This window comes from Watersipora subatra, chromosome 7 (genome assembly GCF_963576615.1).
Source record: "Watersipora subatra chromosome 7, tzWatSuba1.1, whole genome shotgun sequence".
NCBI lineage: Eukaryota > Metazoa > Bryozoa > Gymnolaemata > Cheilostomatida > Watersiporidae > Watersipora > Watersipora subatra.
The window spans coordinates 14737499-14755154 of record NC_088714.1 but is presented as its reverse complement, the minus strand read 5'-3'; the positions used below and the strand labels follow the sequence as shown (position 1 = coordinate 14755154).

Sequence of the window (17656 nt, the reverse complement as noted above, 5' to 3'; positions counted from 1 at the left end):
ATCAGTTGGCTTGCGTGAAAGCGTATACTACTCACCGAAACTGTACTAAGCACTGACCCATATGCATTGGTTGTTATGTGTAATTAATTCCAAGTTCAAATCTGAAAACAAATTGGCATAACAATGAGCTTGAGGCAACACGTAAGCCTATGAACAGTAACAGGGAACAGATGTCTGCAGCAAACATGTTTAGGCCATGTGTTCTTTATTAACAAAACTCCAAACCGCAAACGTCCGTGATATATTCGTGAATAGTTTCGTAATAGCTTCATTATGCACGACGTTATGGGGGCCGTGTCGCTTGGCATTTCTCTTCTTTATGTAAAAGGCATTTTAAGTAGGACTCACTACAATGCACAAAACATAAAAACGCAGGTAAACATACAAATTGACCCCCATTACCGTTACCACTGAAGCATTTGAGTAAACTTTGTTTAGGCGTACTGAGCAAAGCTAAAACCCCTCCCCGAGAACGCCCCGTCACCTTGTCACCACCATTGGCTACTGCGATTATTTGTTGTACAATCACCTTATGACCGTACTGTTTTAATCCGGAACATATTAAGCATTGCGGAATTTAACAAAACCTCATGCATCGGTAACAGAAGACTGACGGCAATTAGCTGTAAATTTACTTTATTTATGTTATTTCAATTTTTGCCAGTATAATGATGCGTAGAAACACTGACGAAATTGGAGTGGCCATTTCCAGCTGTCTTAAATTCCATGTGAAAGCTTGAAACAGTTTTTATTTGTACTAACCTAGAAAAGCCGTTGATTCTCTGATACATATACTATACTGTCAGAAAGTTCAATAAAATAGTGTATTGAAGTTTTGCGTGTGCTTCTCATTAGTATAGCGGATTAATGCGAATTTGCAAACACTACTATGTGCATCAATTACAAGTTGGCTGATCTTACCAAATTTGATTATTATTATATTATTTAAATGTGGTTGTATTCGTGTACTGCGTTTTTTAGTCAATGATTCACTAACACTTGTGATTAATTGTTGTAAGAACAAGAGTATAACAAGTTGTTCAAAACCAAAGACTATGTGCAGACCAACACGATAACAATGTTTATTTTAGAAAGTTGATATTTACCACAAAAAAATCGTTACATACAATAAAAGTGAGAAAATTAGCGTAACCGCATACAAGTACTCGAGCCACGCGACCACAGCCTTTATGTATAACAAGCTCAACTGTTAAGCAAACTCGCAGCTACAGCCTTTATGTATATTAAACGAATGCTGAGTCACTTGTCATGAAACTCTCACTTTCTTTTAATGCATTGGTTTCTCCTAAAAGAAAAAGTAGAAAGGTAAGCATTTTTCTAATAACACTAACCTTAGCTTTTTTATAAGCCAGTATTCATAAAGAATAATGTTAATTTCATTGCTTACAGTTGACAAACCAGTGCGGAACACAGGTTATCAATAGCTTTGCAGGTTTCCATGAAAAGCTAATTTTCAGGAAATGCAAAGACCTGCGTTTGACAAACAGTGTTATATTAAGACTCGCTAATGCATAACCTGACCACGTAATTTCACCACAACATTGAACCAATTGACAAACAGGAAACTTAGCACAAACAAAGACACTAATGTGTTTAAAACATACTCAGACAGGATATAATAATAGCTTGTACTGGTTAAGTACAATAAATAGTACGCCATTGTTTGAATTTTCTCATATCTTTCTATCAATTCTTATCATAGCTTTCTCATTATCTAGACAAAGGTATTTAAACGTAACTAATGAATTGAACCAATTTTTTACTTGTGTATGACCTATATGAATATTTCTCCTTTTGTGATGCTTGTTATATTTAGTTTATACTTATACCCAAAAAATATAAACTCAGAGCATAGCATTTTAACTAATGCCATGGCCGCTGCCAGTGCTAATAATGAACCGGTGAGAACATTTAAGCGCCTAAGCGGCAGAACTACTTTTCGAGGAACTGACTCAACTTATTCAAGATTTAAGTGTAGTCCACAAGTCATTTAAAACGGAACCAAACTAGAAGGAAGTGCTGTTAGAATACTCACGCACAGCGCGCATGCGCATTAAGCTATTAGATGGCTTAAAAATATAACAGGACAGTACAGCAGTCTAAAACAAGCCAAAATTGATAATCTTTTTAACAAATGCATCGGAACTAAAGTTGATAAAGTGACTGAAGACAATAGAATGCTAACTGAATCAGGTGAAACACTCATGCTTTTCACTAAACCAAAAATGGATAACATTCAGCCATGATGTGTAAAGAACAACGGATGAAATAATCAGCCTACACACACTAATAGTAGCCTTGCTAATGAGGATATCATGCTTGCATCCAAATTTGTTGCTTCTTATCATACACACCCTGCTCTGTGTCAAGACATTCATCAGAAACGTCGAGAACAAGTTCCACCAACCAATCGCTAAAATTAAAACAACTAAAAGCTGAACCACTGCAGCAAAATTTGTAGTGCTACAAGCAGAAAAGAAAGCATAAGAACTTAAATTGAAATTCAAAAATATCGTTTTACTCAAATGAAACTGAAGGCTGAAATTAAGGCTCAGCAAGCAGCTGCCCAATTATATGAACAAGCGATAGCAGAGGAAGCGGAACGCAGCTCACTCGTGCACCTTTCTACTCGCCTCTTCTGTACAGAACCACAGCTGAATTCTCAGTTATCACAGCCTATATTGCCAGTTAATCTTGCCGCCCATGCCATCATACCTAACAGGAACCCTGATCAGCTGATGACATACACACCTAAACATACAACCCCCCACAGAACAGACTCAACCAACTCACCCAGCAGTTCTTTTGGTGTCTAACTTTGATCGTGCCGGCCAGCAGCAATTACAGGCCACAAATACTCCTCAGGCTAAATTCACTGCTGGAAAGACATGGAAGGCAAAACAAAATAAATTATTTCTTTCAAATCCATTGGTTCAAAAGTGTAAATGAGTTTCTCGTGTTCTTTTTGAAAAGCAGAAAACCTCTCAAGGCGTGTGGGAATTGGCATTGCTTGGGGTGCAGCTAAATGACACAAAGTTAGTTTGCATTGTGAGGTACCATTAAAAACTAATCTTAAAGGTCTACTTGCAACAAAATTTACATTACAGCTATTTGGTATTAAAAAGTTCACCATGTCTTACTCTGATGTGCGGGAGGTGCAAAATATGCGGAAATGTGATTACAAGTTCTTAAAAGCTCAAAAACGAACAGTTAATCACAGCCATAGAGTTATCTCCCCCTAGAGTGATAACTGTGCATTCAACAACACGAGCGTTTCCGGTGCCAACAAGGAGCGTTTAGGCCACGCCCCTTTTTTGTGCTAGTCAATCGTAGTGATCGACAGAACAATAACGTCAGCCATGAGAATGATCATGAATTTCCAGTTAAGAGAGTAATTATTGCTCATATTAAAGAAATGATGATTATAGTTTATTACTCTAATATATGCTTATTATTTAAAGCAATTCAATACCTACACGCATTGAAAAGGCACTGAATAGATGGTGTTAAGTAAGTGAGTTAATGCAATCAGTTACTCCAATGATATACAGCCCCCAAACATGAGGGGCTGTATATCATTGGTTATTCATAGATAAGATAGATAGTCATACTGGGGTTGTATTACATTGGTGTGATGGGAAGCTAATCGACTGCCATCAACTGAAAGTATTGACATTGTATGGTGATAGAGTGATTCATTGTCACCTCAGTTCACAAACAGCCCTTGCATGTAATCTTAGATTTCAATACATATCAATCAAATACATAGACTAGCTTGAAGCAAAGATGTCCACTAGTTAGTGGACATCTTTGCTTGATGTAAGCAAGCAAAAAGTTTGAAAGTTAGAGTGGCAAATGTTGTTATATGTTAGATAAAAATAAATTATACTTAATTATACTAAATTATAATTATTTAAAAATAAAATAGACTTTTTATTACTTTATTTATTAAATTAAGTAATAAAAATTAGCTATGATTACAATAATTTTTTATTGTAATCATAGCTAAACAGATTATAATTAGCATTACTTGCTAATTAATTTACATTTAAACACATTTGCAGTTTCATTTTTCTTCCTAATTCATTTCAACAAAAAACTTCTTTCATGATATTAAATTTAAAAGTGGTAGTTGTTTGAATAAGCTTGAAAACATTTACAGTTGTTTTTATTTTCTCTCTTCTCTTCATTTATTTCAATTACACAAAACACTTTTCATAATATGTTGTTTGAAAGTTAAAGTGGCAAATGTTGTTATATATTAAATAAAAATAAATTATACTTAATTCTACTAACTATAATTATATAAAAATAAAATATACTTTTTTATTACCTTATTTATTAAATAATTTTTCATTGTAATCATAGCTAAACAGATTATATTTAGCCATTACTTGCTAATTATTTTACATTTAAACACATTTAGTTTTATTTTTTTTCCTAATTTATTTCAACAAAACACTTCTTTCATGATATGAAATTTAAAAGTTGTAGTTGTTTGAAAAAGCTTGCAAACCTTTAGAGTTGTTTTCTTTTTCCTCTTAATTCATTTAAATTGCTTAAAAATATTTTCTTATGATATGAAGTTTAAAAGTTAGAATAGTAAATGTTATATAAAATTAAATTTTCTGTCCAAATACTTTTTTATTACTCGGGCAACACCGGGTAGTACAGCTCATAGTTGATGGCAGTTGATTAGCTTCCCATCACACCAATGTAATACAACCCCAGTATGACTATGTATGTTATCTATGAGTAACTGCTTGCATTACCTTCACTTTCACTCACTATCTATTCAGTGCCTTGGCAAGTCATGCAGGTATCAGGGATTACGTGTATGTCACAATTTCCATTTTCATAATTCATTTCCATATTATTTCCATTTCCATATTATTTCCATTTCCATAATTCATTTCCATATTAACTCCATTTCCATAACTCATTTCCATATTATTTCCATTTCCATAATTCATTTCCATATTAATTCCACTTTCATAACTCATTTCCATATTATTTCAATTTCCATATTAATTCCATTTCCATAATTCATTTCCATATTAATTCCATTTCCCTACTTCATTTCCATAGTATTTCCATTTCCATATTATTTCCATTTCCATAATTCATTTCCATATTATTTCCATTTCCATAATTCATTTTCATATTATTTCCATTTCCATAGCATTTCCATAATTCATTTCCATATTATTTCCATTTTCATACCATTTCCATACTTGTAAAATAAAATTTCCATATCCATTTCCCTAAAATTATGGAAATATTTATGTTTATGGAAATGAAAAAGTAAACATTTCCATAATATGTTTAGCGATCCCTGGTAGGTATTGAATTGCTTTAAATAATAAGCATATATTAGAGTAATAAACTATAATCATCATTTCTTTAATATGAGCATTAATTACTATCTCAACTGGAATTCATGATCCTTGTTTAACCCTTCTCATGGCTGATGTTATTGATCTAGTCAATCACTACGACTGACTAGCACAAAAAAGAGGCGTGGCCTAAACGCTCCTTGTTGGCACCGGAAACGCTCGTGTAGTTATCACTCTAGGGGGAGATAACTCTATGATCACAGCCATCACGAAAACGCTGTAGTTTGGAATATCTTTGTTTCAATGACGTACGCAAACATTGTGATTATTGTTTTGACACATGATGTTATCACGTGAAATTAAAGGCCAATAAAAGGCTCAATATAAAACGTCTCGTAGCACTAGTTTATGAAAAACACTTCGGGTTCTACCGGAAAGCCCGTATCAAATATAGATGCTCGCTACTTTACAGTTTCGTTTTAGCTTGAACTAATCATCTAGTCGTAATCTGATCATGTGACCCATACTTCCTGCTAAACAGCACGAACAATTTCAGCAGCATTTTTTGACTATCACAGGTGACCAACAGGCTCTTCATGTTTATCAGAGGATAATATGCACTCCTTCGAGCTAAGGTTAACAAATTAAATGAGTTTTCACGGTAGGTTTGGAGGTATCAGTGCTCAAAGTGACAGCATTACATTGATAATGAAATGGATGCGTAAAAACAATAAACATGGTTTGATTGAATGTGTGAAGTATATTTGTAAAAATATTTCAACAAATGAGGCTGCATGAAAGTGTAAACAGAAGCTATTGTGTTCAGCTACGTCCCATTTGAGCTGTTTTGGAAAGGGATTCCAATCTATGGCAGTCCATAAGTTCAGTGGCAGAGTCGGTAGCAGAAAAACATGGCTTACCTTGCCTTACAATAGATATAATCTAAATTAATTTCATTTGTACTTTTTTATTATTTCAACTTTTTATTTCCTTTCTGGTGTTTTCGTTCGTACAAAACTGTAATGTTTTAAGAAGTTTTGGACATCGTATGTTGAAAGAAATATTTGCTCACCTTTTACATTGTATTTTGATAACTTCGTCTGTAGAAATGATTGAAAGTTGATATTCGACTGTATGGAAATAAAAGACAAGTCTTGTAGCAGAAAAGCATCAAGTAGGAGTTTTAAAATTTAAAAAGGTAGTTTCATAATTATGCAGAATGACTGGTAATTGTCAGCTCACCATGAGTTACTAATAGGTATTGGACCTACACAAAGAACTAAAGGAATATTCTGCCTCTACCATTGAAAACATTTAAGTATCTATTGCTTCTGATAAATCTTGGCCGTATGAAAATTTTCTTCTCTCTGCATCCTCATAACCAAAAGATAAAATCTTGAAATGAATTGTAATCTCAGTATTAGTCTTCCATAAAAGTTTTATTAGTTGGCATGTTGGATATTTTGATTGGTTTTAGAGACTGCAGCAGATGGGCGCCTATTAATTACTGTAATTTCACTATCCTCTAATCAGATTATCTACTATGGTTATGTATGTGTTTTTAAGGTTGAAGCTGAAAGTATTTCGCTAAATTTCTCAAGATGTTGTTGGGTGTAGTGCTGACTATGCAAGGAACCATGCGATCCGTGATTTCAAAGGCAGGAAAACCAAAGTTGTTTCGCTTTTGTTCAACCACCTCTCACAAATACTCATCTGTTGCAGAAATATGTAAACCATCTCTCGGCGTGGTAAGATAACAGTTCTAGTGCTGCAGTCGAAACACTGCATATGATGCATCGAAGTTGTCTTTCTTAGATGCAAAGTATCTTTCTCAATGTTTTCTTTAAATATCTATACTCTCTTCAGTTATGTAACCTTCTCTGTGTTATCCATGCATCTATATATATATATAATTCTCAAAGTAGGTTTGTAGAATTGATTGTCCGGCTATTGATCTTAACATCTTGGCAAGAATATTCCGTACCGAAGATTCGATCTCAGACCCATCCATTCTCCAGCCTGACGCCTTTCCCACTAGACTACAGAAATCGAATTGCTAGCTTGCCAATATAAGTCATTATATGAGAGCAAATACCTAACTGCTTTGCGTATGATGCGAGTCATAGCATAACGTCACGAGAAGCTGTTCGCTCACATTATTAAACTGGCTAACAGCGAGCAACTCTCACTACTTCTCATTGTTTATAAGACAAAACACTTTTCTCATGATATGTAGTTTGAAAGTTAGAATGGCAAATGTTGTCATATGTTAAATACAAATCAATTTTCTGTCCAAAGACTTTTCTATTACCCGGGCAATGCCGGGTGGCACAGCTAGTATGCATATATTATCTCTTCAGCCATCATATATCCTCTTCTCAATGTGAAACTGACTTGTAGAGTGATGCAAAGCCTGACCTCCCTTTCTCACACTTCCTTACAGACTCCTTCTCTCGTCAGCACAGCTACTTGAGAATCTCACTGACCGAGAGATGCAACTTGCGCTGTAGGTGAATCAATTAACCATTGTTTTCCCACACCATACAGCTCTCACTTAAACAGACCATAGCGAGTTGTTACTCTACATGTTTGTAGGCAAGTACTGCATGCCGGAAGAAGGAATAGTTCTCTCGGAACAAGAAAAACTTCTCAGTACATCTGAGATTCTTAAGCTCTCCAAACTCTTTGTGTCCGAAGGCGTAGATAAAATACGCCTTACTGGTGGGGAACCTTTGGTGCGCAAGGATATTCTCACCATAATCAGTGAGTTAGTGAATTTGGTAGTTTAGTGTGCTGTAAGAGATCCTCAGGTGTGCTAAACGGCGCAGAGGACAACTCCCTAAATATTTCTATAGTTTTAGAACACAAATGATTGCGCGAGTTGTAGTGTGCTGGGTTGTGTTACGTCACATGTCAAATGTCGTGGGTTCGAATCTTGTATGGTGCGATCTTTTTCTCAACATCCAATCACGGCTTCGGACGGCCATGGCTCTTATCATAGTTAAGACTAGCTATGCCACCTGGCGTTGCCCGGGTAATAAAAAATGTCTTTGGTCAGAAAATTGATTTGTATTTAATATATAGTAACAACATTTGCCATTTTAACTTTCAAACTACATATCATGAAAAAAGTTTTGATGGATAGCTTCTGATGGAACAGTAACCTTTTTTTATACACACATACTTCTATGCAAGAATTGTTATTAATTCAACATATTCAGGATTTTTGTTTTGTTTTCTCAGTTTGTATTAATTTTATCATTACCGAATGATCTTTTATCATAATCGTAGCACAACCAACTTAAGTTAGCTACTGCTTGCAAATTATTTCACATTTAAATCTAAACTCTTTTATAGTTGTTTTATTTTTTTAATTTATTTGACCTGCACAAAACATTTTTTTCATGATATGAAGTTTGAAAGTTACAGTCGTTGGACAAAGTTTAAAAACCTTCACAGTTGTTTTTATTTTTTTGCTCAATTTTATTTCAACTACACATAACACTACAAAAAACCACTACACAATCGATACTGGTGCAAATGTAAAAATGAAATATTGTACTGCCTTTGTCTGACCGAGTGGAGAGAGAATATCGAAGCTCCTCCCATAAATATCCGCGTGAGAAGAATTGGCTTTGACCCCATATATTAATTGGAGTTTACGGAAAAAAATTTCTTAACAGGTGCATCGTAACGTGTGAGCGCATTGCTAAAATAATTAGTGTGTGGTTACGGTATATCGAGTATGATAACATCTTAGATCGAAATTTTTTAACTGGGCATCATAACGTAACGTGTAGGGGCAACTCTAAAATAATAGCTATAGTTGGACAATCAAAATGACGGATACACATATGACCAATTTTTAGAAATTCATATATAGATTACGATTCATTAATTTAACTTTTTATGGTTATTTTAGTTTTCCACATTTGTCTTTGTATGTAGTTTTATATAATGCTTTAGCTTTAGTGCTATGTAAAATTACTCATGTATTTAGCATATTTTTAAAGCTGTGGAACAAACTAAACGAAATACAATATTCATTCATAAGAATATTTGCACCAACAATGAGGATTGTGGCATACAAGGAAGATTTGTGAACAGTTTAACTTTTGTTTATGGAGGCAATATTTACTATAACTTTAGTCATGTTGACCTGTTCAAAGCCACCTTTGGAGGTTGGGAAATAGATCACATCGTGTGGATCTCGAACTAGTGACCTTCAGCACGATAGACCAACACTTTAACAACTGCACCAATCGACCGCCTCCTGGCGTTACTTTAATAATTGCGCGTCTGGTTATTACGCCAGATGGTCTCTCACGACACCCTAAACTGCTAGGGTACTAGTAATAAAAAAAAAGAGGTTCCCATTGTCACTCCACTTAAACATAAAAGGATGAAGTTGAACCTGCTATTACGCAGGGTCTATCATGCAGTTGAGAAATTTGTCTAACTTTACAAATGCATATTCATCTAAAGTGGCAATGTAGCTGTTGTCTCTAATATTCTCAGTTTTTAAGGTTGCGTTTCTTCAAGTCTCATTTGTTAAGAGCACATTTCATAAATTTGTATTGAAGCAGTTTATTGGTAAACATTAGAAAGTGTCAACTTGTGAGTAAGTCTCAAGAAGGAAAACTGATGTATATAAAAAGGAAAAGTTGATACTCTGATATTTGGCAGAGTCTTTGAATGAACTCAAGACTTCTGGTCTCAAAACCATCGGCTTGTCAACAAATGGCCTGACGCTAAAGAGAAAAGCAGCAGCACTCAAGGAAGCCGGACTCACCAACATTAACATCTCCTTAGACACTCTCATTCCAGAGAAGTTTGAATTCATCACTCGTCGAAGAGGTGAGAAGTGTTTCAAACATTCTATCGCCTTCTATTCATTTTGCAGAGTTTGAGAATTTTATATATTACTCAATAGTTGTTAACACTCTCTTGTCTATTTAATCTTCAGTTCTCACCTTTGTGCAAAAAAATAGTTAGTTCCGTCCTGGATACTTTTAAACACTGAATATCTCTTTTGATTTCGGTGGTTGTAACTCTAGTTACGTTATCTTAACACATTTCATCAACTCTAATAGCAATAATATATATTATTGACTAGTTTATATTAACATGGCTGTTGCAAGTTTTTAAAGTTTTCTAGCGGCATCTGAATAGATTTTAAGATCAGTAAAGTAAAACAGATTTTACCTTCATAGAGAGAGAATAATGAGTTACTTAGCTGCTTGAAAGGCACAAAACATTTTTTGCTGGAAGAGTTTTGCGAGAAGACAGCGCCAATAAGGAAGTTTTTTACACCTAAAAGTTACCTAAAACCTTTATAAGCCATTTGAACACCCCTTTTCAACACCTACTGTTCATGACGATCTACTGGCAGTTGGCTTTGACTGATGTTTTATGTTTCAATTCTGTTATCAAAAAAGCTTACGGTTGAAAGTTTGTCATTAGCATCTACTTAAAATGAGTGCTTCATATTTCTGAGGTTTTGTGTCTATAATAGTAACAGCACCGTGACAATGATTAGGCAACCTGGAGTTTAATTATTTTTAAAGTGCTGCATTTCCTTTCTTTTATCATTGTTGTTAGCGCAAATATAACAAAACCCTTAAAAATTTGGAAAGCTGTAAAGCTTTTTCTTTGCAACTCTTGCTTGTATAAGAAATCAAACTTAATGTACCAGTTCCAATATATCTCAGAAAGATTTCTTAAAACAAGCTTTTTGCGGTTTTGCATTTTTTTTACGAGTTTTCACAAATTGCTGGTGTTGCATTTTGCACATTTTGTTGCAGGAAGTGAATTTGGCTAAAATCGATCGCAACATTAGTTGCGTAGTTGTCTTATTTGACTGGAGTCACCTGCAATACTCATTTGGTTAAAGCACATAAATTACATAATTGTTTTATCATATATTTCAATACATCCGAGTCTCGGCTTTCGAATGAGCCTATATGCAATACACAAAGAATAATAGAACTATGAAAAACAGTGTGTCAAAAGTATGTCCTGCAATAAAAAAAACACTTGGTTGCGGTTCTCACAATGCGATGTCATAATTATTATTCAGCCTTAGGTCATTGATCCCTTTCGCTGCTATTCAGGCTGCGCTTTTCTGTGACAATCCGTGCTGTTAAACCCTGAGAGCGCTAATAATAAACTAGGATTCTAGATAATCAACAATGCCGATCAATACAAACACATGTTCTGGGTTAATTAATTATGCTTCAATAAATATACTGTCGTTGATAAAGGTAATGAAATCACATCGATTAAATTGTGACCTGCAGTGGCGTGGCCATAGGACTATATATGTCAATTGCACTTTCGCGAGATCACAGCAATGCTTGAAATTAATTAGTCTCAGTCATGCCAATTAACATCACAATAAAAAGAGAGGGCTAGTGCATAATATCATCGGGGAAACATAGTATGGTGCTTGGAATCCGAGTTATTTGTCATAGAAATAATCTGTACATGGAGAGCTAATGACACTGATTCCTTTGTCATCTTCATTGGTTCTCTGGAGTTGTCCTACACTCGCCTGCCACTAGCGTCATTATCGTAGTTGATAAATATAAGCGGTAAGCAATAAAATAAGCGGTAAGAGCACACAACACCTAATGTGAAAATTATGACGTCACAATTTCCGAGCCAATACCATTAAACATTTCTGCGGTAGAGCTCAGGGGAAATCCCATGAAAACCAACCAATGTCTGTCTCACCATGTCAAACAATGGCTCGTTTAAAAGCCAAGATATTGAAGGACCTGAATAAGCTGAAACAGTACTTATGTAATTGATGTGCTTTAAGGTTTTTTATAGCTATAAAATTTTATTGTATATTCATTTTCTCCTACTAATTAGGAATTTTACTTACATCGAATGCTGTTATTTACAGGCCACCAGAATGTTTTGGATGGACTCAAGGCTGCTGTTGCAGAGGATTTCAGGAAGGTCAAGATCAACTGTGTCGTGATGAGAGGCCTTAACGAGGAAGAAATTGGAGGATTTGTTAACCTTGCCAAAGAAATGGTTAGGATTGGCTGAATGTTTAGCTATCTTAGGTTTTCCTTTTTATAATTTCATAGCATGATCTATAATTTTGCTGTTGAATCCATCAAAGCCTCATTTCAAAGAGTTCACTTACATGTTGTAGCCAATAGACGTACGATTCATTGAATATATGCCATTTGATGGTAACAAGTGGAGTGAAGGGAAGATGTTTCCATATGAGGAGATGATTGAGGTTATCCAAAAGGAACATCCTGATCTTTACAAGCTCACAGATGAGCCGAATGATTCTGCAAAGGTCTGTAATACAGACTTATTGGCTAGTGTGTGAGGAATCCCTTGAAGGTCAAGGATGATGTGTGTTTACTGTAGCTCACTGCAAGTGGAGGCCGTGTGTGTTTGTAATAGTATTGTTGCACAAACAATGACTCTGTGATCTTACTGGACATATCTGGGTAACAATGGCTCTGTAGTCTTACTGGACATATCTGGGTAACAATGGCTGTGTGGTCTTACTGGACATATCTGGGTAACAATGGCTCTGTAGTCTTACTGGACATATCTGGGTAACAATGGCTCTGTGGTCTTACTGGACATATCTGGGTCCAGTGGCTCTGTGGTCTTACTGGACATATCTGGGTAACAATGGCTCTGTGGTCTTACTGGACATATCTGGGTAACAATGGCTCTGTGGTCTTACTGGACATATCTGGGTCCAGGGGCAAGGAAACCTTGACGACTGGAGACATGCCCAGCAGAGAGCAGTTTGGGGTTAATTCATGGATGTAATTCATGTCGTTACCAGTAGCCTTTTTGGTAATTGAACCAAATCTATTGTTTGCAAGTCAGACATGCTAGATGATTAGGTCAAGGCTGCTCTAGTATTTGTTGAGTAAGAAGCGATAGCCAATAAAAAATTAGTCCTACCGTTACTGTAGGTTTGCTTTGTCCAAGCTTAAGTTCACTCTTGGAGCCATTTGAAATTTGGTCGGGTTACAATACATTCTATGTTTTCAGGAAGTTTTCTTTACATACTCATGAAAGGGGGTTTTCTTTTGATTGTGTAGTCTTAGTGCCAACTTAGACTGCCTGTAGCAATAGGTTTAGCATAACATCTCCGTAGTTTGATGTCATCTCTTGTAACTTACATTGTACGAATGGTGTGTGTGGTTTCATGGCAAATCCACAGCTGGGCAAACGATATTATTTCTTATAGCCAGCTATGAGATGCAACACAAATGATACTTTCTCAGATATCTATATCAATATGTCATATATTGTTATTCCTTTACTGATAGTATTTCACCTTTAAATTGTTTGCAGTTGGTTTAGTGTTGGTATATTTCGAAGCGTAGAACAAAATAAATTGTGTGATTAAGCCAAACATTCCTCTTTGCATTATCACTATATTTCCATTGTGCAAATGGTGTAGATTTGGAATTGTGCGCACTTTGAGTTACCACGCGATACGTTTTGATAGGCATTCACATATTGGGGATAAACGCCGGCACATTGTTAAAAAAGGTAAGGAATTTTACGCCATAGATCAACAATTAGCGATGCAGTGTTTAAAATTGAAAAGCTTGTGTGGCATTTATTGCGTGTCATTCGCAAGTGACGTTTCCATCTTTTGCAAGCATAAAACATTTAATAAAAATTTACCAGTAACAAAACTCGCTTGACTTGCGGATTCTTGCCGCGTCCATCTTGCGGATGACTTGTGGATTAACCGCGTCATGAAAACAAAGTGAATATGACAGATTTATGTATTTTCCGCCAATGATCTGTTCCGCTAGTGCTCTAATGTCTCTTCCGCTGATTGACACATCTTGTCAATTTTTCCTCATTGCCGTGACTGAGCCGCATCCTGTGATGTTTTCAGTACTAGTCAGCTGTAGATTACCATCCACTCTTCTGATGAACTTGTCTGATACTTTTCTTAACCATAGTGTGTTGTGAACTGCTGGTGAGGGTAAACAACTCCTGTGACATTGAAGTAGCAAAGACTCTTCTATCTTATAGTCATACACTGTACCGGGCTTTGCTGGAACACTTGGATTTATCACTTCGATGAGTCAGCACTTTTGTGGTGGTTGTAATAGACTCAGGATCACCGCTGATGGCAATCTGAAGGTAGGCTGCTTGTAAATTCCCAATTAGTTGGTAAAAATTTGCTAAACTGTGTGTTTGTAAAGATGTAATTTAGTCTTATATTGATCAAAAGTCTAACATTGTAGCATGGCAGTTGCTGTCCTGGTAATACACAGCTTTAATTATGCTGTTTGTTTATCTAAAGTATAGTTGGAGTTGTATGCTCTCTGAACATTATTCATACATGAAGACAGGACAACTTCTCAAATAACTGATTTAATCTTTGCTCTAAGTTATGATAGTGTTGTTAACGAAGCATTAATCAGCTTTCTAAACAGCATTCCATAAAGCTTGTATGTGTTTTACCACATGAAATATTATTGCAGGTGTGCCTGTTTGGCAACTCAGAAGTTTCCTTGAGAGACGCCCTCAGATCAGGCTATTCTGACGAGGATTTACTGGTGATGATTGGCCTCGCCGTGAACAGGAAGAAGAAACAGCATGCTGGTATGCAGTCACTATGCACTGTCTTTTAAAGAGTCATGCTCAGTCTGCAGATGAGTTGGCTCAAATTCACTTGCAGCACATTCAGGAGGTTTTTGTCAGTTCTTTTATGGGCTCATCGCATTTATCTATTGGATGAGCTCAGCTCACATGTCAATCATATGAGCTTGTTTAACTTTCATCTTCGATGCACCCCCAAATGTCCATTCATTTGTCTTTCTCACAATACCCAACTTTCATGTCTGTTTGTCATGTTGACTCTCAGTCCATCTCTCCTGTCATCTCGAAGGCCTACTTCAAAATAGAATTTCACCAATCTATTTTAGCTATTTATTTCACACATATATTTCATTTCTCTATTTATGGATTCCTAGCATACAATAGGCTATGTAGGTTTAGACTTTGTTCACCATTTGAAATGCTTTTAGTTGCATTTTGCATAATTTGGCTAGTAAACTTCGCAAGTCTAAAATCTCAGACATGCTATTGTAACACTAGCTATCGGGTCAATCAAAACTATTGCCGATCAATTGCTTCCTCGTTACTATGGCTATAGACATTATATAAAGATATTATATTTTTTTATGATTTCATGTTTTTTCTGCCTGTAAAAGCTTGTTTTTTCTCACATTCAGCAAGCTGGAACGAAAAGAGCTTTTCAGTTCAATGTTGTGGCGCCTTAATCGTTACTGTAACTGGGCTCCTTCACACTTACTACATCTGGTGTGATGTACTACTAGCATATCATAGGTAACTCAGCAATCTTAAGCCCAGTAGGCATGAACTACATGTCTATCGTACATGTAGGCAACTGCAGTTTTTAGTCCTAGTACATACCTAGTAGGCATGAAGTACCACTAGTTAGGTCTAGGTATGAAATACTACTAGTCTAACAAAGGCAAATTGGCTGTTTTAGCCCCAATATGCTCCTTGTAGGTATGTAATACTACTAGTCTAACAAAGGCAAATTGGCCATTTTTAGCCCCAATTTGCTAATTGGAAGTATGTAATACTACTAGTCTAACAAAGGCAAATTGGCTCTTTCTAGCCCCAATATGCTCCTTGTAGGTATGAAGAATCTGGTGAATATGAAGAACAGGCCAATGATACTAATTGGTGGGTGACGCAAATGTATGTACATTTTGTTCATTGGAAGCTTTAATAATATTTGAGAACAGCAATCCTTTACTTTTCGTCGCTAATGGAGACTGGCCCCCATCATTAGCGAAAATCTACTAAGTAGAAACTAATTTTTCAGAGTATATATGAGCCAGTTTAACACCATAACAGTTAAACTGTTTTCTACACATATTGTATTTATTTCCTATATAACATGTAGGAAATATGTAAATTGCAGCTAGCTTGATTCGCTTTCAGTCGATGTTTCAACTTCAGTTCCAGCATTATTGTGAGAAGAAAATCACATTCATATATTTTATGTAAATTTATGTATTTTACTTTTTATTGTTTTTGTAATTAAATTACTTTTATTTTTATGACCATTTTTTAACTACGAAGTAGTGAAACCCCGAAAGGTGAGCAGTCAAGTAACAGTGAATTACTTTACAACTCTAATTGATACTTTTGTGGAGCTGCTCATCTAGTTATCCAATTCTTATTCCCATGATGCATCACCAGGAAGCCTATTCATGTATCGATTTCGTCTTGATAGCATTTTATAATGCATGGTTATGCTATCACAGGTAACGTTTCGCCGACTCCTGATGACATATTTCTGCAGAATAAGCAAGTATCGCCGAAGGTGTATGGAAGAACTCGGCGGCATTGTATCTCAGTCAGAGCCTATTCTAGTCATTCCAAAGGTGTAACCTATTCAGGTGACTATTGGGAACAGCAGTATGAAGACCGTATGGGAACTTCAACGAACTCGCCTGTAGGGCCTCTACTCCATACTCCGACAGATTCTACATCAGCAACCTTGACCCACACAGATTCCGATGGTAAAGCATCAATGGTCGATGTTTCGGGCAAAGCTGCTAGCACAAGGCTAGCCAAGGCAACGGCTACTGTGTACCTAGGAGAGAAAGCCTACAGGCTCACGAAGTTAAATCAGCATGAAAAAGGAGATGTACTGGCAGTAGCACGAGTTGCAGCTGTCTCTGGTGCAAAAAAAACCAGCGATTTGATACCATATTGTCACAATATTGCCTTGAGTAGAGTGTCTATAGACTTTACTATGAATGATTCAGACAATAGCATAGACATTAAAACCGAGGCCAAAACTGTCGGTGTAACGGGTGTAGAAATGGAAGCTTTAACAGCTGCATCCCTGGCTGCATTAACTATATATGACATGACCAAGGCAGTCTCACATAACATAGTCATAAGTGATATCAAGCTGCTACTCAAGTCTGGAGGAAAATCGAACTACCACGGATAACATCTGTTGATAAGTTACCAAACACATCAAACTAATTGCACTCATGGTTACATACCAATCACTCAAAGCTTGGCAACCTCGTGTCAGGCCATTAACCGATCTGTGGCAACTACCTAATGACCCGCGGAGCTTTCGTTAATACCATGTTTCATTTTTAAGCGATCTCATTGTTTGCACTCATTATTTTGCAAACGTCTGCTGGCAAATGTAAAAGTGTATATATGTATATATGGAATTATGAGATTGCGTGAAATGAACAGATTTTCTACAAGCTACCTAT

The 17656-nt window shown here is 36.0% G+C and overlaps 1 protein-coding gene across 2 annotated transcripts; it reads left to right on the top strand.

The window, feature by feature from the left end:
* Nucleotides 1-476: 476 nt before the first annotated feature.
* LOC137401077 (molybdenum cofactor biosynthesis protein 1-like) lies at nucleotides 477-17557 on the top strand. 2 transcript variants are annotated; one of them, XM_068087425.1, is made up of 11 exons: nucleotides 477-625; nucleotides 6924-7105; nucleotides 7758-7863; nucleotides 7953-8120; nucleotides 10044-10214; nucleotides 12268-12401; nucleotides 12526-12678; nucleotides 14403-14513; nucleotides 14858-14978; nucleotides 16044-16091; nucleotides 16679-17557. In XM_068087425.1, the coding sequence occupies exons 2-11, from the start codon at nucleotides 6959-6961 to the stop codon at nucleotides 17374-17376; spliced, it is 1857 nt and encodes a 618-aa protein (XP_067943526.1). In that variant the 5' UTR covers nucleotides 477-625; nucleotides 6924-6958; the 3' UTR covers nucleotides 17377-17557. The 2 variants fall into 2 exon arrangements, with proteins under 2 accessions (XP_067943526.1, XP_067943528.1); XM_068087427.1 differs by having other exon boundaries at nucleotides 16044-16106; nucleotides 16679-16820.
* The last annotated feature ends 99 nt before the right edge of the window (nucleotides 17558-17656 follow it).